General features: G+C 34.3%; 5 protein-coding genes across 7 annotated transcripts; 3 read left to right on the forward strand and 2 right to left on the reverse strand.

The window, feature by feature from the left end:
• The first annotated feature begins 658 nt into the window (after positions 1-658).
• Positions 659-9416, forward strand: LOC127084957 (phosphatidylserine decarboxylase proenzyme 2). 3 transcript variants are annotated; one of them, XM_051025497.1, is made up of 21 exons: positions 659-1081; positions 1159-1238; positions 1383-1407; positions 1919-1978; positions 2322-2390; positions 2521-2613; positions 2699-2749; positions 3137-3220; positions 3606-3697; positions 3859-4017; positions 4193-4277; positions 4743-4854; positions 5234-5334; positions 6484-6531; positions 7212-7358; positions 8196-8291; positions 8375-8449; positions 8560-8652; positions 8758-8844; positions 8941-8991; positions 9118-9416. In XM_051025497.1, exons 1-21 carry the CDS (start codon positions 893-895, stop codon positions 9223-9225), a joined length of 1905 nt encoding a protein of 634 aa, XP_050881454.1. In that variant the 5' UTR covers positions 659-892; the 3' UTR covers positions 9226-9416. The 3 variants fall into 3 exon arrangements, with proteins under 3 accessions (XP_050881454.1, XP_050881462.1, XP_050881470.1); XM_051025505.1 differs by having other exon boundaries at positions 660-1081; positions 3862-4017; XM_051025513.1 differs by lacking the exon at positions 1383-1407 and having other exon boundaries at positions 852-1081.
• Positions 9417-11363: 1947 nt separating this feature from the next.
• LOC127115308 (uncharacterized) lies at positions 11364-11813 on the forward strand. Its single transcript, XM_051046887.1, has one exon. It carries the CDS (start codon positions 11364-11366, stop codon positions 11811-11813), a length of 450 nt encoding a protein of 149 aa, XP_050902844.1.
• Positions 11814-16729: 4916 nt separating this feature from the next.
• Positions 16730-17714, forward strand: LOC127084979 (60S ribosomal protein L44). The gene is made up of 4 exons (XM_051025524.1): positions 16730-16896; positions 16992-17171; positions 17290-17364; positions 17483-17714. Exons 1-4 carry the CDS (start codon positions 16894-16896, stop codon positions 17540-17542), a joined length of 318 nt encoding a protein of 105 aa, XP_050881481.1. The 5' UTR covers positions 16730-16893; the 3' UTR covers positions 17543-17714.
• An 843-nt stretch (positions 17715-18557) lies between these two features.
• LOC127084984 (putative clathrin assembly protein At1g03050) lies at positions 18558-20761 on the reverse strand. Its single transcript, XM_051025534.1, has 2 exons — positions 19805-20761; positions 18558-19700 (listed from the first exon to the last, which is right to left on the reverse strand). The coding sequence occupies exons 1-2, from the start codon at positions 20460-20462 to the stop codon at positions 18571-18573; spliced, it is 1788 nt and encodes a 595-aa protein (XP_050881491.1). The 5' UTR covers positions 20463-20761; the 3' UTR covers positions 18558-18570.
• Positions 20762-20893: 132 nt separating this feature from the next.
• LOC127084990 (peroxidase 43) lies at positions 20894-22696 on the reverse strand. The gene is made up of 4 exons (XM_051025549.1): positions 22407-22696; positions 22142-22324; positions 21772-21934; positions 20894-21393 (listed from the first exon to the last, which is right to left on the reverse strand). The coding sequence occupies exons 1-4, from the start codon at positions 22605-22607 to the stop codon at positions 20969-20971; spliced, it is 972 nt and encodes a 323-aa protein (XP_050881506.1). The 5' UTR covers positions 22608-22696; the 3' UTR covers positions 20894-20968.
• Between the last annotated feature and the right edge of the window lie 1347 nt (positions 22697-24043).

Below are 24043 nucleotides of genomic sequence, written 5' to 3' on the forward strand. Positions count from 1 at the left end.
TGACTTTTACTATAAAAAATCATTCTATTTTTAAAAAATTTCAATAGTGTTTAGAAATTTCCGGTATCGTTTCAGAACTTTAAAAAAATCGTTTGAATACCATAAATGTAAGAAATGAGTGAAGTGATTTCGTAAAGAAAATGTTATTTTTTCATACACATTAGGTGTTTTAATTGCGGTGATAGGGAGAAATCTCGTGTTGTTGGCTATTGTTTGTTTTGGAGAATAATCATCTTTTCCTTCTTTTAATTCCTGTCTTAAGACTATTGTGGTTCTCTTTTTATTTTTATTTTTTAACATTGGAGCCTTTTCTGCAGCATTTCTTATGCTGCTAGATTGAGTTTTTAACAAAACTTTCTTTGCCTTTCAAAAAAAGATAGAACTTCTTCCAAGGCTTTCCTTTTCTTGCTGCTCAATTTTCTTCAAGACTTATTCTTGTTAGCCTGGATAGAATTTTGGTTGTCAATATTACTCTCATCATTGTTAAATCCAAAATACGTGTAAAAAGAAGGCCTTGGTGCCTGCTTCGTCGACCTAAGGGTCAAGTCAAACCTGCTCATTTTTATTGACTATGCTTTTTCTTTTTCTTTTTTTGTCTCAACTTTCATAACAGTTCTCTCATCCATGCCATTTTAAATACATTTACATTGCTCATCAATTATTGTTTTTTCATTGGAAAAATAGAATAACTTCATATTCCTATAAGTACTTGCAATTCAATCTTGGTACAATTCTTTTGGCTACTCTGAAATATTGTATTCTATTCTATTCTACTGCGAATAATAACACCAACACTCCTTCGCTGGAAAAATAGTAAAAAAAACAACACCCTATCATTTAAAGTGAATTTCATTTCAACTAATTGTAACTGAAACAGTGAGAAACTGAGAGGATGGGTCACGAACACTCCAAATTGTCGTCGTCGTCGGAATCGGAGGGAAAAGGATCGCGTCTTGATCGATTCAAACACCGTCTTCACTTCCGCCGCAAAACTGTTTCTGATACTAGCGCTCATTCCTCCACTCAAAAACTCCTCTCCGCCAACAATTTCACCGGAATCGCTCTCTTCGCCCTCCTCCGCGTAATTCCCCTCACTCTCGCCGTTCATTTTCAGTCAATTAGAATCACTGATTGATCACTGTTTTGTTTGTAATGCAGGCGGAGATGCAGTTCAAGGACAAATGGATCGCGTGCCTTTCACTTGGAGAACAAACTTTTCGTACCAAGTGTTCTCAAAAGTTAGTTAACAACACTTCAATTCATCATCATCACTTTATTATTATTCCAATTATGTACTGTATGAATGTTTCTTTCATTTTAGTTGTTGCTCTCATTCTCGTGAATTGATTTCGTTTTTTTCATTATTATTGCTGGTGATGCAGTACAGATAAACCGGTTTGGAATTCTGTGAGTACTCTTATCTAAACTATTGACAGTTTTTTATAATGAAAATTTATAGATATATGGTCCCAAAAAGTAATGCCTTATTATGAGAAATGATTTGTGGATACAAATGATGACTTCGTACGCTGGATTTTCGTATAGTTGGAGTACGGTTTTCAATTTTTATACATTGGCTCTACAAAAGTGTGTCCAAATAGCATTGCTTTTTGATTATTTAGTGTTAGTTTGGTAGTTGCATTGATAGTTTGGTTTGCTTATTCAAAATGTTGGTGTACTTTTCAAATGTCTCATTTTCTTTTTACTTCCATAAATAATTGTTAATTCATGTGCAATGGAATTGTAACATTTAAAATCCACATGGCACTTAACATGTGTATGTGAACATAGATTGCATGTTCTAATGCTACAAGGGGTAATTAGATCTTCTTTATTTTCTTGTCTCTGTCATATAGGAGCGAATGATCTGCTGAATAAGATAGTGTTTCTTTTGTGTGACTGATATTTTCTTCTGCAGGAAAAGAAACTTTTATTGGAACAGAACGGGCCTCATATTGCAAGAGTTTCTATCTTTGAGGTGTGCTATAAGAATTAACAGCATTACCTTTTCATTGATTATATGCATTACCCTGTAGTAAGCATATGTTTTTCTTTCGGGGTGGGGGTTGTAATTGGGAGGGGAGTGAGGACATCACTTTTGTTAGCCTAAGATAGAGAAGATCAAGGAAAACAATGAATAAAATGGATGAGAACCACTCTGAGTTAAATGATACATCTTTAGATATGAATCGGGACTGAGCTTTATAGCATTGTTTGATAAATATAGTTAACCGACTATACCAAATGAAAATAGCTTTAATTCCAGTTTATTGCTTTATAGCATTGTTTTACATCTAATTTGTTTTTTTTTTCTCATGTAGACCAACAAACTGTCCAGCAATACTCTTGTTGGATACTTGGAGATTGATCTGCTTGAGTTTCTGACCAAGGTAAGGAAACTTTTTTTTCTTCCTTTTTTAGAAATTACGGATGTTAGACTTGTTAATTTATCAGCTTCTCCTGTGTCCTTTCAGCATTATCATTTTACACACTTTCATTATGAATGATATGATGGTGCAGGATTCTGATTCTGACATTGAAATATTCAACGTTTTAGATCCATCGGTCCCTGGAAAAGTGGTTGGTAATATCTCCATTTCATGCTCTGTTGAGGTATGTGGTATACTAATACAATACAATTTTTGTTGTTGTTAAGGTAAGATAAAATTTTCTAACAATTATAAGTGAAAATTAACAGGATCCAATTGAAACAGAAAAAGGCTTTGTTAGACGCATTTTATCCATCGTGGTAAGTTTCATCTTCCTCTACTTTCTGATAACTCGTGTTTGTTGTGAGCTTAAACCTAAGATTTATGAGGGTAGCACAAGAAGTGGTGATATATCGTCTCATCCCTCTGTATTAGGATATTGGTGTTAAACCAAAATTGCACCATGGATTGTTGCTTAGACTGTTTTGATATTGACACATATTTGCGATATGTTACGGAAATTGCTACCATCGGTAAATATTAATAGATAACAATGTCAATTTATTCATGATGTTCCCTTTCTCTATTGGAGGGTCTTCGAGCTTGAAAAGAAGTCTATATAAGTTGAATGCATAGAAGACCATTTGAAATCCTTGATCTTATTCAGCACCATTTAATATCAACTAGATAATTTATGCTTTATGCAGGACTACAATGAAGATGGGATGCTTTCGTTTTCTGAATTTTCTGACCTGATTGATGCTTTTGGCAATCAATTAGCAACCAGCAAGGTTCAAACTATTTTACACATTATACAAGACTGTTACTTTTTTGTTTTTGGATTGTTTTCTTGCTAAATTATCATCAGTGTTCTTCTGTACCTGGATATGGATTTGGACTTTGATATTTAAAAATTTATCTATTAATTTCAGTTATTATGGCCTATATAAACTAATAAAATCTGAATGCAAGAATTTAGAACCTCAAATTTGAACAATGGAAACTAGCTATTTTGGTCATATTATCAAAGTCCAAATCTTCACTACAAAAGGTCCGGGGCTTAAAGTTCAAATAATGAATCTTTGCCTTATAAATCATAAAATGATTTTACAATATAATATCTAGTTTTGTATATACAAATTATACTGCTTCAGCAATACAATTCTTTTTCAATAGAAAGAGGAGCTGTTCAAAGCAGCTGACAAGAATGGAGATGATGCTGTGAGCATGGATGAACTGGCTTCTCTTCTTGCTTTTCAACAAGAAAAGTAAATGATCCATCTAAAATACAAGAGACTAAAAGCTTTGGTTTTGTATGCATGTTGTTGCCTTTTGCTAGCAGTAGAGATATTACTGCTTATTATAAATTTTCCAAGTCATGTTTGTTTACATTTTTTATTCTTATATGGTTATCTAACTTCTGGTGTAGCAGGGAGCCACTGTTGAATTGCTGCCCTGTTTGTGGTGAGGTTCTTCAGATTTCTGATCCGTTGAACAGCATGATCCACTTAACTCTTTGTTTCGACGAAGGGACGGGAAACCAGGTGATGGCTGGAGGATTCTTGACAGATAAGCAAGCTTCATATGGGTACAATATTTGCAAGTTGCTACTCATTTAAGCCTTAAAAGACTGGAGAACATGATCTTTTTTTACCTAATGGGTTATACAACAGTATTTTAGTGGCATATACTGCGGTTATGTATTTATGGTTTTAATATCATGAGATAATAAAGATCAAATGTTTACTTTTTGGTTTATATAGCTGGTTCTTCAAGTTGAGTGAATGGGCCCATTTCTCATCCTATGATGTCGGTATTCGATCTGGATCAAGTTCTTCCCATATTCTGGTATACCATATTTCTTTCCATACCAATTTCCTCTTTCTTTATTTTATTTAAAAATCTTAAGATATTCATATCATGCATCATACGTGAATGTATGTTTCAAGTTATATCAGGATGATCAGAACCTCTCTGAAATTCCTTCTATCCAACACTGATAACTGAGTTTACGAATATTCACCATAATTAAAAGAAGGCTACCAAGAACATAAATCAATCATGGCGCGCCACCCTTTTCATGTGGATTATAAGTATCAACATTTCTTGTGCTTACCTTTTTTAAAGTTTCGAGAATTCAAATTGTATTGGTTTAACAACTTCATCAAAGTAAAGAACTAGAAATATCCTTAAAGATAATTTGAGGAAATTAGAAATGCCAGACTAAATACTGATATTTTTATTCCATATTTGTATCTCTGCACCTTTCAACGCAACGTGTTATTTATTTACTTCATCTTACTTTTGGTTCAGGTGTATGATCGGAAGTCTCAGAGGCTTGTCGAAGAATTAATTGACAAAAAGATTGTTTTGTCAATGAGGGCTATTTATCAGTCAAAAATAGGTCTTGGTCTAATGGACATAGGTATGTGGATTTTTTATTTCTTTCTCCTAATAGTTGAAAGAAATTGTAGGCTAAATGCATATGTAACTTCACAAGTCACTGCTCTTTGTCATGGCCCTTGTGCTACAGTCCTGCTGATGTGTTGTTACAAAAAAAAATCTGGTTGAAACATGCTGTGCAGATATTAGATCTTGCTGACATTTCTTACCCGATTTTGTGTTTTTTAGTAGATTACTAATTATAACGAAATATATCAGTTTAAAAAAATGATTTATCATATTTCATCCTTCTGTTACATGGGATTTGACGTCAATATGAGATTCAGATTGAATTTGAATAAACTTTTCCATCGGTGTTGAGTTAGTCATTTGCCTTACTTTGGCGAACCTTTGGTATGCAGGGGTGAAGGAGCTGCTGCAAAGCATTTCTGAAAAGCAGGGAGCAAAAATGGATTCACTTGAATCGGCTGCTGATATACCGAAATTTATTGAATCTTATAAGGTATGATGATGTTTATTTTAGTTCTTTGTGGGTAGCATAATTTGATTTTGACAAGTTGCAGAACAATGCAATTCTTGGGTATGTTATATGTGGTGCCCCTTGTTTCTGTGCTGTCGTTTCTTTTGGAGTTTTGCTTGTCATGTGCATTTTAGCCATCTCATCTAATAATATATCCTTCTTCCTTTTTAAATACAAAATACACAGTCTATGTGTGCTTAATGGACATCCTTAGCAACTGCTTTGTTTCACTTTCACAAATGGGCTATCTTTTCTTTTACAATTGCTTTATGTATTTTAAAATTAAAGGATATTGCTTTCATTCAACATTCAGCATTCTCAAGTTAAGAACAGCAAGTATTACTGTCCCTCAACCACAAGACAATGTCCATGCCGACATCTATTACTAGCAAACTGGAAGAGTCACTCTTACCATAACCATTATATGAAGTGTTAGAGGACAAGCATCTAATGGCATTGTACAGCACAATTCAGAGTAGTCAATAGCGGCGCTATCCCGCTATAACAGAGCGCAGTGGAGGCCGGCCGCTATGGGAAGAGCCATAGTGGGGCAGAACACTATAGCGGCCACTATAGAGTAAATAGCGGGATAGCGGAGCAGAGCAGTTCCTAGCCCGCTATCCTTTCCCCCCCTAAAAAACTGAAATTACTCCTTAAATTTACAATGTTTTAAGGATAAGTTTGGGTTTTTCAATCAAATTTGAGTTGAGACTCAACCTTAACCTTCCTTGTTTATGCACTTCAAGAGTCATGTGTGCTTTGATTTATGAACATTTTATGAGTTGAGTTATTTGCTTAATTTTACATTAAATATATATTTATAATTATTATACGTAATTTGTCCAAAAAATGATCAAATAGATCGGTCATCCCATTAAACGCCACAATTGACAATACGATATGAAATGAAAATCATATACAGTGCAATATATATGTGTGCGTACAACAACTATTAAAAAATTGCACTATATTGTGGTGTGAGTGTGTGTGCTGGCGCCCGTGTCTGTTGAAACAGTTTTAACGCATAATAGGATGCTATTTTTTTTCTTCCATTCTTCACCTAGCTCTTTATGTGCTGGACTTGGCAGCCTATAATCACATCCATCTTATAAAGTGAATATTGTTTTGTAGGGTCAAATCAATTTGGCTGAAGTCAAGTATCCACTGGAACACTTTAAGGTGGGCTAAAACTGCAGTTTGAATTTTTATGTTATTGATGCACAATTGCTTCTGAACACACTTTTTTATCCTATTAGTTATTTAAGATGGTTTTCTGGTTCGATTTGATCATGCTTAAAAATTAAAATAATGTTGTATCATATGCATATGGTCTTATGAATTAATTTAGTAATGGTCTCATGATTTAACTTAGTAAATATTATTTCATGTGAAATATTTTCAGAAAAACATCAACTCCGCTCCTGTGTTTCTTAGCTAGGCGATGCTTATGTAACAACATATTTCATTTAGTCGCTGTCTATGCTTGAAAAATAATCTGTTATCTTCATTCTTCATTCTAGTTAAATAAAAACGTTCTTCTTACTAACAACTTTCATTCCGGCTACAGTATGTTTTTATTTACTATTATATTCTACTTCAGTTGTTTTTTTTATTTCGCCTTTTAGCCATTTTCAATGTGTTTTTGTGGGACCCTCAAATTCTCCTGCTTTACTCACTGATCTCTACGAAGAACTAAGAATTTGTTTTTTATTGAGCTTGCTACATATATTTTGTTTGAACAAGAAGTTGGAATGAAAATGAACAAAATCTAACCAATGATCATACTGAAACTCATCTATACTTCATTATGGTAGTATTATCTTGTTTATGACACCTATCTTGAATAACTCTCCGGGCAGACATTCAATGAATTTTTCATTAGAGAGTTAAAGCCTGGTTCAAGACCAATTGCTTCTGCTGAACATGACAACACTGCTGTATGTGCGGCCGATTGTCGTCTAATGGCATTTAAATCAGTTGATGATAGTACAAGATTTTGGATTAAGGTATTTCTTTTACATCTCTTGCATGTGGAAGGTTTCTTGTCTCACGAATTCATTTTCCTTTTTAATATTTAGATAAATGTGTGTCATTTGAGAATATGCACTAAAGAGTAAGACATATTTATCAGTCAGAACTAAAAGTTGGCAATGAGTGTTTTTCTATTCTGTTAGAATTTAGCAAAAAAATAAGTCATAAATGCGATTAAGTTATGATTTTTCTCATTCAATTTGAACCTGCATGACTTGCCTGTAAGTTAAGACAGAGGTGTGGAGTAGGGATTGGTTTTTGCTTTTATGGGATTATAATCCGGTTCATTTTTCCTTAAATGAAACGATTTAGTTGCTTGAACAACTTTTAATGATAAAAATATCCAACTGTTTTATGTGATGTGAGTGTGACTAGTATGAAGCACTAGTACTTCTGAAATAGTGAGCTACTCTTACCGGGTACATATCCAGTAGTAGTAGTGATGCTTCCTTTTTTTCTAATTATTTGGTTTCGAATGAAATTCAGGTTTTCTCATATATTAATATTGTATTATTTAAGTATTTTAGTTTCTTTGTTATTGTAACTTGATACAATTTTTTACTTTTTAAATTTTTATTGTGATGTTTTGTTGTGAATTGAAAAATTTAGTTCTCTCATGTTACAATACATAAAAAAACTATTGTTTTTTATTGATGTATTCATATGTTTTTCATAAATGATGTATCTCGTACCGTACAAACTATGTTATCATATATAATGGGATATCTCCTTTCTCTTTATTATTAAATCTTTTATATTCATTTATGTACTCAAAATGAAATTCTTTTTGAATTGCTATTTGTTGCTTTCAGGGTCGAAAGTTTTCAGTTCAAGGCCTTCTGGGGAAAGAATTGTGTTCCAGTGCTTTTGTTGATGGAACACTTGTGATTTTCCGTCTGGCACCACAGGTGTTTGTTGCTTTCTTTCATTGCCACTTTAATTTTGTGTTCTTTTGATTGCAAATTTTGATTTGAATGTTTATTTATTGCAGGATTATCACCGTTTCCATTCGCCAGTGTCAGGAATTGTTGAGCAGTTTGTTAATATCCCTGGATGCCTGTTTACCGTATGTGAATTAATAACTGGGAAAATGATATTTTATTTACAGTGTCTATTTTCTGTCATTGTGTATTAACTATACTTGCAACTTTTTCTGATTTGTTCTATTTCTCTTAGGTCAATCCCATTGCTGTAAATAGCAAGTACTGTAATGTCTTCACAGAGAATAAGCGAGTTGTTTCAATAATTGAAACAGTAGATTTTGGAAAGGTTTGTGATTGCAATTAATTTGCTTTTGATGCGAGTTTATAATGCTATCCTACTGAAATTGTTTTTTACAGAACACCCTATAAGTTACCTATGATTTGTGTTCAGGTGGCATTTGTTGCAATAGGAGCTACAATGGTTGGTAGCATTACTTTCACAAAGACACATGGCGACTATGTCAAGAAGGGAGACGAGGTTTGGAATCCGGCCAATTACAGTAAATTACTGTTTTTCCAATTTTCTTCATTGTGTTCTTGTTTCTAATTGGCATATGTCTGCTTTAATTGACAGTTTGGACATTTCTCTTTTGGTGGAAGCACTGTAATTTGTGTTTTTGAAAAGGTTGGTATTATAATCGTTTTACTGCCCATCTTTTATCTTTCGGTTAATTATTTCTTGTCGTTTCATGTTTGAAATCTATTTAGTGACTCTTATTTTCCCTCTTACTTTTGTTGCTGTGCTATGCAGGATTCAATTGCAATTGATGAAGACCTTCTATCAAATAGCGCCAGATCACTGGAGACTTTGGTTACTATGGGGATGAGATTGGGTGTCTCCACGAGGAATCTGTCTTAACAACTGAGATCGTGTGGACTAACTTAGAAAAATTGTTAATATTTTGTAATGTGTAATTCTGTATTTTTAATTTATTTTGAATCATGACAGCGTCGGTTATTGATGGCGGATATGTCCCATTATCTTTAAACTTTTTTATTCTCATTCGATGATATCAGAATGAATGGAAAAATCTGGAAAAGTTGTGGTAATTACACACTCTAAAAACATAAGTGAAAATTGGAGACGAAGACAATCCTCACAAAAATATTCCTTTTACATTGTCTAACCCTCCACTAAAGCAGATTAAGACTAGTAAGGATGCAAATTAAGTAGACATGAAGATTGTAATAAAAAATCTCACCTAGGAGACCTTTCTTTTCCAAATCAAAAACAAGTTTCCATCAACTGCTAATAAATGGATTGGGTACAGAAGAAGATGCTAGACTCCACAGTGTTTTTGGATACCAGCCGTATGGTTCGACCATTCAAGCATCTGTCATCCGCTTAAAAGTTTTTAACTTGATTCATCTTGAACCTATTCATAATCAAATCCTAACTGATTCACTTTCATAGTAAATCGGATGAAAAAGGAATGATTGAGTGTATACCTCTTTCTTCTGTGAATACTTGGATACAATTCATATAGCTCGACCATTCGAGTATTTGTCTTCCATTCAAAAAATCCTAATTATATCTAACCCTTTTCACAATTAATTGGTTGAAAAAGGAAACACTATGGCGTATACCACTCTTTTCGGATGCGAGTCGTATAGCTCGACCATCCGAGCGTTCGTTGTCCACTCAAAGATAAATTCCAATCAATCAAACTATTTTTTCTCACCACCGAGCGATCGTAAACCCTTTTCATAAACGAACATTGTTTATCCCGTTCTACCACGACACAAACAAACGCTTAAAGCCTCTAATTGTGAGCATACAAGCAACATTTAACCAGTAGAACGCGACCTAAATATTTGTTCATTAAAATCAACCAACAAATATGTGGTTTTCTATAAAGAACTACATAACTTTGAATTCCTCACCGCACATGAGGATACGTAGGAGTAAGACCCACAACTTTATCAAGCACCCTGATAAAAATCTTTTTTGCGACATTTTCCTTTTCTTGTTAAACTTTCAATAATTAGAAGAAAACAAATATCATTAAGCCAATGTTCTATTCACAAATCTAAATAAATGGTTCTCGTTGAGTACAACGGATGTGAGGGGTGCTAATACCTTATCCTCGGATACTCGACTCCCGAACCCGAATTTGGTTGCGACCACCATTTTCTTTTTCTTTTAAGGGTTTTGTCAATATTTTCATTTTTCTTTTGGAATAAATAAAGTTCGATGGCAACTATGTTACCATCTCGAGCATGCGAGCGCTGTAGATTATTTTTCGAGCCACGACACTCTATGTGCTAGCTTCAAGACATATAATGCCTTGTTCAATCTACACGTCATGTGTTTCATGACTTTCTTTTCAAAATCAGGTGGTTGGGATATATAAACTTCTTCTTCAAATGTCCCTAATAAGAGTTTTGATTTAGCATCCAATTGAACAAAGGACAAACTTTCTTGTTTGATATGACAATTAGCAATCTTATTGTTGTTAGAAGTTGTAATTCGATATTATGTCGAAAGCTAGCATACGACTATGTCAAAGTAGCTAGTTGAGGTGTAGGAGTCAACTGTATTCGACTGAGTCAAATATAACATATAGTTGTTATGTCAAAATGTAAGTTGTAGTTTTGTACTTTGCATTGTGTATGTTTTGGGCTTGGGTCAATTTGTATAGTTTTAGGTATGAGCTTTAGTTGTCTATACAGAGACATTGTATTAATGTACAACCTAACAACTTCATTCAATAATATTATCTCTTTTACAATTTAGTTTTTATCTCTTTTCTCTCATCTTTGTTGGAAACCCTTTTGTTTCAAAAAATTGGTATCAAGGAGTTTGGGTTGAGATTCTGAGAGAATTTGTAATGGCAAACGGAACAATAACATCAAGGAAAATTCCAGCGAATCTACTAGTTTTAAAAGGGAGGAACTATGAATGGTGGGTTGCGCAGATGAAAGTCATCTTCAGATTTTAAGATGTGGTTGAAATTGTGAACATTGGAGTACGTGCGTTGGAAGAGAATGCAAACGATGTTCAGAAAGTTTCAAAAGGAAGGAAGAAAGAAAGATGGAAAAGTTATGTTCTTGATTCACCAGTGTGTGGATCCTAATGTGTTCGAGAAGACAACTAAAGAAGAAACAACCAAAGGAATGTGGGACAAGTTGAAGAGCTTGTACGACAGAGATGAAAAGCTAAAAAGGGTGAAGTTGCAGACGTTGAGAAAGCAATTTGAGATGTCTCGGGTGAAGGAAGATGAACAAGTCTCTAAATGCTTTTCACATGTGGTACTGTTAACAAATCAGATGAAATTGTGTGGTGACTCAATCAGTGATTTGCAAAAGATTGAGAAAGTGTTGAAATCGCTGACTGCAAATTTTGATTATATTGTAGTGTCAATTGAAGAGTCAAAGAACCTAATTGAGATGAAGTTAGAAGAACTTCAAGCTTCATTAGAGGCTCATGAGATGAGGCTGAAATAGAGAAACTCGAAAAGGGAGAAGGTGGTTGAACAGTCACTACAAGCAAGATTCATAAAAAAATATGGGAAAGAGAAGGCGAAGTATGGAAAGAATTTTGCTAATGATGAGAAGTCAAGCAAGAATTCAAAGAATTTTTCCAATTCGATTAAAAAGACTGGGCAACAAGTATTAAGGGAAGACAATTGACATGAAAGAGGTGCAGTGTTACAACTGTCAAAGATTTGACCACTATGCTCGAGACAGTCGAAGAAAGAAGGGAGCACAAACAAAAGATAGCAATGAAATACAGTATGCACATGCTAAAGATAGTGATTTAGAGGATGTGCTACTCATGACCAACACTCAGTCGAACACTGAGCAAACCAACATGTGGTACATGGATTCAGGATGCAATAACCATATGACTGGAAATAAAAACTGGTTCACCAAGCTAGATGAATCAATTGAGAAAGTGATACAGTTTGCAGATGGAAAGCACAACACATATGGTGGAAAATGAGATATATATGTTGTCATAAATGATGGTCGAAAATTCAACGTCATTGATGTGTTATATCTACCTTTTATGACAAGTAACTTGATAAGTGTATGTTAATTATTTTCCAAATGGTATAACATGAAGCTAGAAAAGAATCAGTTGAAGGTGTAACATAGTGATAAAAGGTTGATTCTGAAGGCACCATTGGCAAACAACATGACCTTCAAAGTAGAGATCAACACGGTTGATCACAAATGTCTATCTTCAACTGTAGAAGAAGACAGTAAATGGCTATGACATCACAGGTACGGACATCTAAACTTTAGAAGTTTAGGTGTGCTCAACCAGAAAAAGATGGTGTATGGTCTACCTCTGGTGAAGGAACCAAGTCAACTGTGTGAGGAATATTGCAAAGAAAAGTAGTCTATGAAAACATTCAAACATGACTTGCCTATATGGTCGAAGAAAAAACTAGAATTAGTTCACTCTAATGTGTGTGGACCTTTTGAAGTAAGGTCGAATTGAGGTAACTATTATTTCCTAACCTTCATAGATGAATTCACTAGAGATATGTGGATTTATCTTATTGAAAGGAAGAGTGGGGTATTAATACAGTTCAAGAAGTTCAAATTGCATGTCGATAGGCAAAGTAGATGCAAGTTGAAGAAACTGAGAATTGATGGTGGTGGTGAATACACCTCTCCAAGATTTGCTAGATTATGCAAAGATGAAGGTATAAAGCATGAGGTCATTAAAGCCTATACACCTCGGCATAATGGCATAGTTGAGAGGAAGAATCAAACTATATTAAACATGACCAGGAGCATGTTGAAAGCTATAGATATGCAAAAGAGATTTTAGGGTGAAATCGAAGATAGTGTACATTCTAAATAGATGTCCAACCAAGAAGATGATCGAGATGACTTCTTATGAGGCTTGGACAAGTGTGAAGTTGAATGTTAGTCATCTTAAAGTATCTGGATCAATGTGCTCCAGGCATGTACCTGAACAATTAAGGAAGAAACTAGATGATCGAAGTCAGGCTATGGTGCTCACAGGTTATCATTCGAATGGTGCATATAAGTTGTATTCACCAAATGATGATAAAATTATGATCAACCGAGATGTTTTAGTGGATGAAAGCAAAGGGTGTGATTAGAGTCAAAGGTCAATTTGAAGGGAGCACGAAATAATCATAATTTTGCTTGATGAAGACCAGAAAACTAAATTCCCGACCGATCGAAATGAAGAACCACCTGAGCAAAATGTTAGAAGAATAACTAGAGCAAGAACTGAGTCGACAGGGATATCTAGATATGAGATATTTCCAAATCAAATAGTGGATGCAGATGGTGACAAGAAGTGGTGATGATGGTTGAAGCAGAACCAATCAATTTGGATCAGGCCATGCATGATTTGAATTGGTTAGCAGCCATGGAATAAGAACTTAGGGAAATCAAGAAGAACAAGACCTGAGAGCTTGTCGAAGAGTCAAGAAAGAAGCAATTAATGTGAAGTGGGTTTACAAGCTGGGATGAAGGTTGAACGGTGAAATTGGCAAGCATGAGGCAAGATTAGTGGTGAGAGGTTTTCTACAAAAACCTGGTATTGATTTCGACGAAGTCTATGCACCTTTTGCAAGGTTGGAGACAATTGTTGTGCCAACAACAACATACAGAAGATGGAATATATATCAGTTGGATGTAAAATCAACATTTTTGAATGGACCTCTGAAAGAAGAAGTCTATGTCAGTCAACCTCCAAAATCCTAAATCAAATGGTAAGAGTCAAAGGTATATAGATTTAGGAAAGCTCTCTATAGATTTAAGAGAATAGATAGCTTCCTGATCGAAGCAGGTTTCACGAAGTGTGTATGTGAACATGGAGTGTATATCAATGATGCAGACAGGGTCAGTCAAATCATTGTATGCCTGTATGTAGATGACTTATTGATTACAGGTGCAAATGAAGCAAAGATAAGAAAAGTCAATTCGAAGTTGATGTAAGAGTTTGAAGTGTCCGAACTAGGGAATCTGTCATATTTCTTAGGGAGGAGTTCAAAGTCGCAGGTGAATGAGTGTTCTTGCGCCAAAAGAATTATGCCCAAGATATCTTGAAGAGGTTCAAGATGAGTAATTGTTGTCATACCCCAAAATTTGTATACTCCTTTTCACTTTTCATCTGGCTTTTGGTCTAGGGTTCATCTGCATACTCCTAGTCATCTAGGTCATTCATAATTGCATTTTTTATAATAAATACCATTGATTCAAAGGTCCTTGTTATTTATGTCTAACACTGAGTTAGGGTTTCTCTAGGGATCCAACCTATGGAATCTTGGTGATACAATTGACTTGGGATATGCATCTCCTGGAGCAGAGTCTCGTGGAACCCTAAGTCTTGTATTATGGTCTTTGGTTACTATAGATTGCGTCATGACATTGATATTTGGAAGCTATTCTCAGGTTTGATTTTGGTCAAGCAAAGGTCAACTTTAGGGTTGCCTTATTGTTTGACGATTCTTTATGAAAGTCATACATGGCTAGTTTGTTTGGTTGTTCATTTTATTCAAGGATTTTCAAGTCAAATAAATCAAAATGGATTCATTCAAATTCAAGGTTCATTCAAGATTAAATTCGGATTCATTTTTGGAAGGAAACCTCTTTCTTAAAGCACAAGTTACATAAATCTATTCAAAAGGCCATTTCCATTACAAATTCATCAATTTAATTACAAAAGAAATCCAAAATAAAAAATCACATGTTTTGACCTAGGGTTGACTTTTTGGTCAAATAGATGACCAAAGTCAACTACCTAAACCTAAGACATAATTCCACTTGTTCTTCATTCACAAAGCCTCCAAGTCTTCAAGCCCTCAAATTCTTCACAATTTTTGATATGACTCACACCTTGAATCCATGCCATGCCTTGATCAAGCCTTTCCACCACCATGCCAAGTCACTCTAGTTACCTGCAGCAAGCAAAACATAAACATGATGCCACAATTCAATAAGTCATGCCATGCATATAAAAGCCAAGAAACAAGTCAATCCAATTACCATATGACTCAATCACCAATAACATAACTAATTCATACAGTTCACCATGCAACCCTACTGCATTTCCAAGTTCACTAATTTGACATTCCATGTCCTCCCAACATGCTATAACATCATTAACATACCAAGCTAATATGACTAAAACCTCATAACTAACTTCTTTTCCAAAATTGTTATGACTTTTCTAACATATCTCAATCCAACTAATTCGGCCATAATATAACCTACTATACAAATTGTCAATTTCAAATCACTGACACTTGATTAACTTCTTTACTAGCAGTTCCAATTAACTCCACTAATCAACTTAAGTAACTACACTAACTAATTTTAACATTAGTTCAACTTCAATTCAATAACATTTCATCTTAACATTTACTAAGAGTCAACTAAACATCAACTATAGTTCCAATACACTAACCAAATCATTTCATTAACAATAGTTCTAATAATTCCAACAGCTAACTCTCATCTCAATAATGTCCAAATCCAAAATAATTCATAGTTCACCAAATAGTTGCAAGGCAGTTCATTGACATATTTCAATAGGACACTTTTAAATAAAAGAAAATTAAGCTAACACTAACCAATTACTCCATTCACTAACATTTTCCAATTCAATTCCATAACCGTAAGAACTAGATATGCTAACAGTCCAGTTTCATTGAAATGCAAATGTCGCGAAATTCTAACTTCATAACCGACCTCCAATTCAAACAAATAACACTTCCAATAGTGAAACTAACATAGTTACAAACTCATAATTCACTAACTTTCTTCTTAACTTCCAACTAACTCTAACTGTCAACATTACTCATAACTAACTATAGCTTCAACATTCTAACAATTCAACTAACACTTCAATTCCAACTATCATTAACATAAGGTTAATAGAGTCAGAATTCATAACAAACTTTCCTCTTGATATTACCTAACGATAACAGTGCCCTAACCCTCTAACAACCTTTGCCTTAAGCCTGCCCGAAATTGTTACCTCTCTCTATCTATCTATCTATCTATCTATCTATCTATCTATCTATATATATATATATATATATATATATATATATATATATATATATATATATATATATATATATATATATATATATATATATATATATATATATATATATATATATATATATATATATATATATATATATATATATATATATATATATATATATATATATATATATATATATATATATATATATATATATATATATATATATATATATATATATATATATATGCTCTAAATGGCACTCCACCTGTAACCTTTAAAATTCCAAAAAATATTTTACGGAAAAATGTTAAACCAAAGAGGAGGGGAGTGCATAAAAAAGATGTGTATAGAAAATCCAAAGTTACAAAATGTAAGCGGGCTGGGCTATGTATTGGGCTTATTTTATTTTCTTACATGGAAAGCCCATCCACGAAACCCTAATTCCCAAAACATTAAAACACAGCGAATTGCTTCAAAACTTCATTTTCACGGCGCACAACTTCATCTTCCAGATCCGATCCACGCGCCGCCACCATGGTAAACCTTCTCCACCGCTCTTAACTCCTAACTCCGTCGCTTTTCTCCTCCATAACCTTACAATGTTTAACCTTATGCTTGTTGTTAATCTGTAGGTTAACGTTCCGAAGACCAAGAAGACCTACTGCAAGAACAAGGAATGCAAGAAGCACACACTCCACAAAGTTACCCAATACAAGAAGGGTAAGGACAGTATCGCCGCTCAAGGGAAACGTCGTTACGATCGGAAACAGTCCGGTTATGGTGGTCAGACTAAGCCTGTCTTCCACAAGAAGGTAACAATCACACCATCACCTCTTTTTAGTTTTATTTGTATCACTTTTGTGAATTTGATTTATTTTAGTTGATTACAAGTAAAAATATTTGATTTTTTTTGTTTTGAATTTATTATAGGCTAAAACCACTAAGAAAATTGTTCTGAGGTTGCAATGCCAGGGATGCAAACATGTCTCTCAACATGCCATCAAGGTTAGTTTGTTTAGTTTAAGGAGATAAAGAACAGGGGCTTTAATCTTATTTTGTCGTTTGATATGGTTGTTTGTAGTTATTGGTGGTTATTTATGTGGCTCTGTTTATTGTTATGCAGAGGTGCAAGCATTTTGAGATTGGTGGAGACAAGAAAGGAAAAGGAACATCACTCTTCTAGATGGAGAATTAGGATTTGCTGTTTTATTGTTATATTTCCTATGTTGGAATATGTTTTGTTGGATTATTGATTTCTGATAGATATATTTTGTTATTTGAAATACTTATTGTTATTGACTAGTGAAAGCTATTGCTATTATCAAGTTATCTATCAATCTGTTGTTGTTTTCTCATTCTTGATATGCTTTAATGATTTTAAACATCTTTCTCATTTGCTCATGCATAAGATAGTCCATATGTATGAAAAGATTGTAGATTTTACAACATTTGCACTTGTTAGCTGTACATGTTTGTTGGAAAGTAGTGTGTGAAATTTTGTTACAGGAAAATAGAGGTGTTAATGTGGAATAAATCAAGGTGATTGTGTCATGTACATGTTATTTTAAGCTATTATGTAAAACTGGTCTTTATTTCTCTCCTCTTCCCTCTCTCTATTTTCCCGTCTAGTGTGCTCTTGAAGGTTAGCTTAACCTTTCAAACACCCTATATCGTTGTACCTGAAATGGAATTTTCATATTACATCCAAGTAATTGAGGTAAATCAGAATTGAATTTTTGGTCTTTTCATCATTTTGTTAAATGAGCTTTCACATATATAATGCCAAACTGTTCTAAATCATAAATCCAAATTATGATGACAGCACATTATTGCCACTGTTATAAGTTGAGTATCTAATTTAGCTAATCTTTAAACTTAGCAAGGTTAGTTTTGCTATGATTTTACTATTTTCTTGTGTTGAACTTTTCCAAATTAGCTAAAATAAATTACATAGTTTCTACTGGATTATTGACTTTATAATATTAGCCATAATTAAAGTAAGACAGACAGCTTTATTGTATATACAGTGACTTCTACCATGATTTTGTTGAAAACAGAATTGCTAATGAATGATTAATGACCACTTTCTGAAATTAAAGTGGCAAATAAGTTAAGAAATAAAAACAAGTTTTTCTTAGGAGAGTGGGTATGACATTAATCTTCAATATGAGGAAAAATAGTGCCAACTAATGAATAATTATTCTATTCTACTCAACGATAATAGTTGCCATAGTTCTGTGGATACCCTCCCATGTTGTTGCTACCAGGTTGTTGTTTTTGCAGTGCAGCATGTCCTTGCCCACGATCCTTTTCATACTGCTGCCATATGAGCTGTTCTTCAACTAACAACCTTTGCTTCTTCTCCATCTCCGACATTTGAACGTAAGACGGCGGTGCAATAGCCAACGAAGCTGCAAACGGATCTACATATCCTGAAGTAGAATCATTTCCAGTTCCCGACGATGCTGGTGCTGGCAATGCTAACATTGCAGGTCTTCCAGCTGAACCAAGTGCAACACTGCTAGCACTTCCACTTCCACCGTAACCTTGTCCTTGCATTGCTGCATTCATTTCACTTTGTTTATACATACCATCCAATAATAGAGTGTCAAACCCTCCACCTAATGCAGGTTTCTGGTTCCCCAAGTAGCTAGTTGATTGTACCAGTGCTGTTTCCCAATCTGCTCCTCCTTCGTCGAATGCGTGCCATGGAAGTGCTTTTGTTGCACCTTCACTTGTTACTGCAGCTCCATCAAATAAAGCTAAGGCTAGTTTGTCCCCATGTTCTTCATTTGTCACCCTATCATCTCCTAAGTTCAGCAAATCGCCTTCGGTTTGTACAACTTTTTCTTCTTTCACCTCAACCGGCTCTTCCTTCACTTCTTCAACCGGTTCCTCTGGTGGTGGCGGTAGTGCCTTGACTTCACTCACTTCTTCTTCCGGTTCGGGTTCCGGCTCAGGTTCGGCTTCAGGTTCCTTGGCTTCTTCAACCTCCTCTTCTTCTGCATTAGCTTTCTGGCTTTGTGCTAAGAGTGACTTGTCTTTGATAAACTCTTCCATAACCTCGAGTTTCTTAGGTGTGACCTTTTCTATCTCGGGGTACTCAGAAGAGCGAGCAATTCCAATACTCTTGGACCATCCATAGAAGAGGTCTAGCTCATCAAACTGTTTTCCAACACGACAGAATATGTCGTACACCTTAACACATTCGGCGACTTCCATGTCAGGAAAACGGTCGATTAAAATGCTCAGTAATTCCGATATCTCAAAATATGATTGAAAACTCTCCTTCACAATTGGATAAAGAGCCACTATAACAATTCTATGATTCTTTGCTCCCCCTGTTGCATTGAAAAACAGACAGCCATGAAAATGTGTTTTAAGAAAATCGAGTGAAAAGTAATATATTTTGTTAGGAAAATCTTATGTTCTAGTGATCACAAACCTGTCGGACGACAAGCTAAAAAGCGTTCTATAAGCAATTGCAAATGCTGCATTTTTGAAAAAATCTGCTCTAACTTCATGTCATGCACCGGTGTAGATCTTACAACCATGTCTTTATCACTCTCCTTTTCTCTTTCCCTTTCATCCTCTTCTTCATCAATACCAAACATGCCACGCTTTCCACGCCGATTTTGCATCTTATACTCAAGCCGCTCATCTAGATATAACGAATATGTGCGCACGAATGCAGAATAGTCCCAAGAACCAGATTTCAAACTGTCACGAAAATCAGACATGTTGAGCATACGTGTCCCGCGTCGAGTTGAGAAGAATATCTCTTGCTCATAAGCAGGATCACCCTCTGTCAAAAGCCTTTGAATCAAAATAAGAGTTTTCAAACCAACCGTCCAGCTTTTAGTCTTGTTGAGACGCCTCGAAAGCGTATTAACACACGCGCTAATAAACGCCCGCGAGTAACACGTTAGGCTCAAAATCTCCCTTATATATTTCTCTTCTGACGGATATTCATCGTGCCGTGTCGCCTTCACAATGGCTACATCAAGGTCAGCAAGTGAGGTGCTGCTTCCAACCTTAGCTAGTCCTATACTTGTTTGATCCTTTACTGCCCCAAGGGCTCTTCTGATTGAGCTTGGTGGCATTTTTATTTTTTTTTACCTTTCAATTTTGATAAAAAAAGTTCAAAATCTTTATGATTAGCTATGAAACTTATTGTTCAAGAAAAAAAAAGTTTTTGTGTAAACCTTTAAAAGGAAAAGAAAAAAAGAAAAAAAAGGGGTGAAAAGATAGATAGCTTTTTCTTCTATCTGTCTTTTGTTCCAACTTTCCTTTCTTCTGTTCCTCTATTGGGATAACATTACAATCTGAGTTAAGCATTATCCATTTTTGTAGCATGAAAACGTGGGAGCCATAGGAGATTTAGTGATACATATATTATCTTTTAGAAAGCATTCATTAATTATGATATTCTTGGACTTTGCTATATTTGGCATGACAAATATTTATCTGCTATTTTTCATATCATCTTTTGACTTTTTCAAATGTGACCTCACCAACTTTATAACTCTTCTAATTATGAATGCAAATATCATTCCATTTTTATTTTATTTTTACAATCTCATTATACATCATAATTAATATGTGAACATCAATGGAGTTTCGAGCAGACTTGCCTAATGTTTCCATCAGAACCTGTCTTGACACCAATTTGTCCCATTTTAACAATTGACTGAACAAAATCATATTCGAAGGAAGGTCCAAATATTGGAGTGAAGGGACCTAAGTATGATTCAATCACAGCCTTTGTTCTTGCATCATCGTTAAGTCTTGCATCAGATTCTAACACAGCAAAACCTTCCCTTATGTTTCTCAATATGTTCTTGTCGAATTTTGTTTCAGTCGTTATGTCCATGGCTAAACGGTCGTTCTCGTGTCCCGTCTGAGGGCACTTTTCCTGAAGTTCTGGGAGGAAATTTGGACTAATAGCTGGGTCTGATCCACCACCAGATGTAGAAAAGTTGTATAGCCTTTTTGTCATGAAGAAACATGCTGTGGTTCCTATTGTATGTGCAGCTGAATTTAACACAAGAGTGAACCATTAGTTACTATGGTCAGAAACTATCAAATAATATAATACAATGTTCATTAAACAAAGAGTGGTAGATCTTATGTCAACATTTCTTGAGTCCTGAAAATTTGTCAAAATCTTAAGTAGTGATTTGTTGGAATATTATAATCTTATATCACTTCAACAACCATGGTCTCGTCTACTATGCTTGCATGAAATACATTCGTATTTCTATTCATCTGTGTAGACATTTCTGATTTAAGGTGTATCTGATGTTTGTATCTGGTGTCTGACACGTGTTAGTGTGTCGGACACAAACATAGATGATTACGTTCAGTGTTGTGTTTGTGTCTCTGTAAGTGGGAGAGAAAGATAGAGAGTACCACTGAGAAGGACAAGGTCTTTATCTGTGAGACCCTTGTTCATAAACTTGGTTTTGAGTTGCTCAATTGAATCACTGACGTCTGGCATATCATCTGCAAGAGATTTTTCGGAAACAAATCCATCTCTCCTCCCTGTAGGAACTTCGAATGAAGGTCCATTTACCTACATCGTGTCAAAATTCATGCGACGGTATTAAAACTTTTGGAAAAAAGTTCTAATTCAAAAGATTAGTCTTTGCAGATATAGAAATAACTTGTTTACAGAAAAAACACGATGCTTGAATAACTTAAAAAGTCTCTAGTTAACGATTTCAATGATGAAAATTCAATTCTTGAGCAAAAAGAGAAATATAATGAAGTAGGATAGAACCATGACAATTGCTTCTCTTGCTGCCAATGCAATAATATCAGCACAAGAAACCACTCCTGGACAAGATTCTTCCAATTTCGCCTTAGCTTTTTCTATCACATCAAACCCTCTAAGACCTTGATGTTCAAATGCACCTTTTTCTGGTTCTGGAACATTATCAATCAGAATGGAACCATCACATCCCTGAAAAAAAAACATCCAAATCATGTCAAAAAATGTTCCTAGAACCAAAACATGTAACTACTTAAGAGACAGAAACACATACTTCAACAAAGCAGTCATGAAATTGGAGCCTAAGCAAACCAGCAGGCACGGTTGGGTCAGAAAGAGCAGCTTCTCTAACAACATCACGGACAATGGATTCTGCTATAGGACATGTGATTGAGTAGAAACCGATTTGAAGCTGACCCTTAGAACCATGAATTAAGAATAAAAATAGGAGAGACAAAAAAACAAAGGGAGACATCACTTCAAGTATGGTTATATCTGATGTTATGTATTCTGCTATCACAACACACACATATATTTATATATACAAAATAAGAAATGTATGTGAGAAGCAAAAACTAAATATTGCTACAAAACAAAGAAAATGTGAAGGGTACGTATAGAAAAATTACTAATAATAGATACACTAAACATTTTTCTATGTGCCTTGTACGGATTACCATAGTAGCATCATCCTTAAGTTTGAAACGTGTCAAGTAACAATGCATGAGACATGATCTGTTTTTCTTTTGTTCTTTCCTCACTCAATTCTGCATGGTTGTCATTTCTCTATTTTATCAAAAACTTGTTCATCAATCATTCGCACGCACTTCAACTTCTGTATACCAGTAACAACATCTGTGTTTTCTTTAACTTCATTTTTTTGGGATAAAGCAAAGCTTTCATAATTTCAAAACGCGTCAATTAATTGTCTTTGAATGTGAAAATGAGAATATTACAATGTAGTAGTTTTATCTCTTGCCCCTTTAATTAATGGTAAGGAATCTTCACTACAATTTTAGAAGCAAGTTGCTTCCTCCATTTCTATTATTAGATAAAAAGAGATATACTTATAACTTTTACACCTCTAAAGATTTCAACCTTTTGCTCAAACAACTGTCTAGTGCCAAATACTTGTATTAGTGTTTCGTAAGTGATCAAATCTTGTAGATTTATGATAAAACAGCTGTTTACAACAATGACAAACTTTGGCTTGAATAAGAAAGGTATTAAAGAGATTGTGTGATGATGGAGACATATATCTTTTTGGATTTATATGTATATATATCTATTATTCTTAATTAGCCTTACATCATGATTCTTAATGAGTTTTATTGCTTGGCAACAAAATTGATAGTAATGTGAAAATTTATTAGACTTGACCCCACAAGGCTACAAAGTGTACATGCATGCAAATACAAGGGTTGAGAGACATGTATTGTAGGGACCAAATTAAGTTCAAATGATTACAAATGGATGAAGAATTGAAATTTTCATTTAGAATGTTAAAATTGTATGTGGCCATTGAGTTAGTATGTTTAATCTCATTTTTTTTGGGGATAGGTTTGAAAATCTAGTTAAAAAGAGTAATGTTACCAGAACCTACATTATAACATTTATACCATACGGTCATTAAGATTTTCTTAAAAGAATATTTTTTTGTCATCTCGAAAAATCTTGAAAGAAATTATTTTATGATAGAATATACATGATAATACGATGTTACTGTCGAGAGACGTGTTCCATTTTGTATTTGCATATCAAGATCCATTAAATAAAAACATGAAGTCCCAACGTATAAATTTTACTCCTTTATTTAAACGTGAGATAATCTAAATAGTAAATATTAAAGAAACATTAATTAATGTCTCTTAGGGACACATTTTTATATTTATAAAAAAATATATATGCAAT

This window comes from Lathyrus oleraceus, chromosome 1 (assembly GCF_024323335.1).
Source record: "Lathyrus oleraceus cultivar Zhongwan6 chromosome 1, CAAS_Psat_ZW6_1.0, whole genome shotgun sequence".
Classification (NCBI taxonomy): Eukaryota; Viridiplantae; Streptophyta; class Magnoliopsida; order Fabales; family Fabaceae; genus Lathyrus; species Lathyrus oleraceus.

Coding starts and splice junctions, on each gene's coding strand:
- LOC127084957 (XM_051025497.1), top strand. CDS start 893: ATGGGTCACGAACACTCCAAATTGTCGTCGTCGTCGGAATCGGAGGGA. Junction 1,979..2,321: donor CAAGAGTTTCTATCTTTGAG/GTGTGCTATAAG, acceptor TTTCTCATGTAG/ACCAACAAACTGTCCAGCAA. Junction 7,359..8,195: donor GTACAAGATTTTGGATTAAG/GTATTTCTTTTA, acceptor TGTTGCTTTCAG/GGTCGAAAGTTTTCAGTTCA.
- LOC127115308 (XM_051046887.1), top strand. CDS start 11,364: ATGTTCAGAAAGTTTCAAAAGGAAGGAAGAAAGAAAGATGGAAAAGTT.
- LOC127084979 (XM_051025524.1), top strand. Junction 17,172..17,289: donor AGCCTGTCTTCCACAAGAAG/GTAACAATCACA, acceptor AATTTATTATAG/GCTAAAACCACTAAGAAAAT. Junction 17,365..17,482: donor TCTCTCAACATGCCATCAAG/GTTAGTTTGTTT, acceptor ATTGTTATGCAG/AGGTGCAAGCATTTTGAGAT.
- LOC127084984 (XM_051025534.1), bottom strand. CDS start 20,462: ATGCCACCAAGCTCAATCAGAAGAGCCCTTGGGGCAGTAAAGGATCAA. Junction 19,701..19,804: donor TTTAGCTTGTCGTCCGACAG/GTTTGTGATCAC, acceptor TCAATGCAACAG/GGGGAGCAAAGAATCATAGA.
- LOC127084990 (XM_051025549.1), bottom strand. CDS start 22,607: ATGTCTCCCTTTGTTTTTTTGTCTCTCCTATTTTTATTCTTAATTCAT. Junction 22,325..22,406: donor TTCATGACTGCTTTGTTGAA/GTATGTGTTTCT, acceptor TTTTTTTTTCAG/GGATGTGATGGTTCCATTCT. Junction 21,394..21,771: donor AGACCTTGTCCTTCTCAGTG/GTACTCTCTATC, acceptor TGTTAAATTCAG/CTGCACATACAATAGGAACC.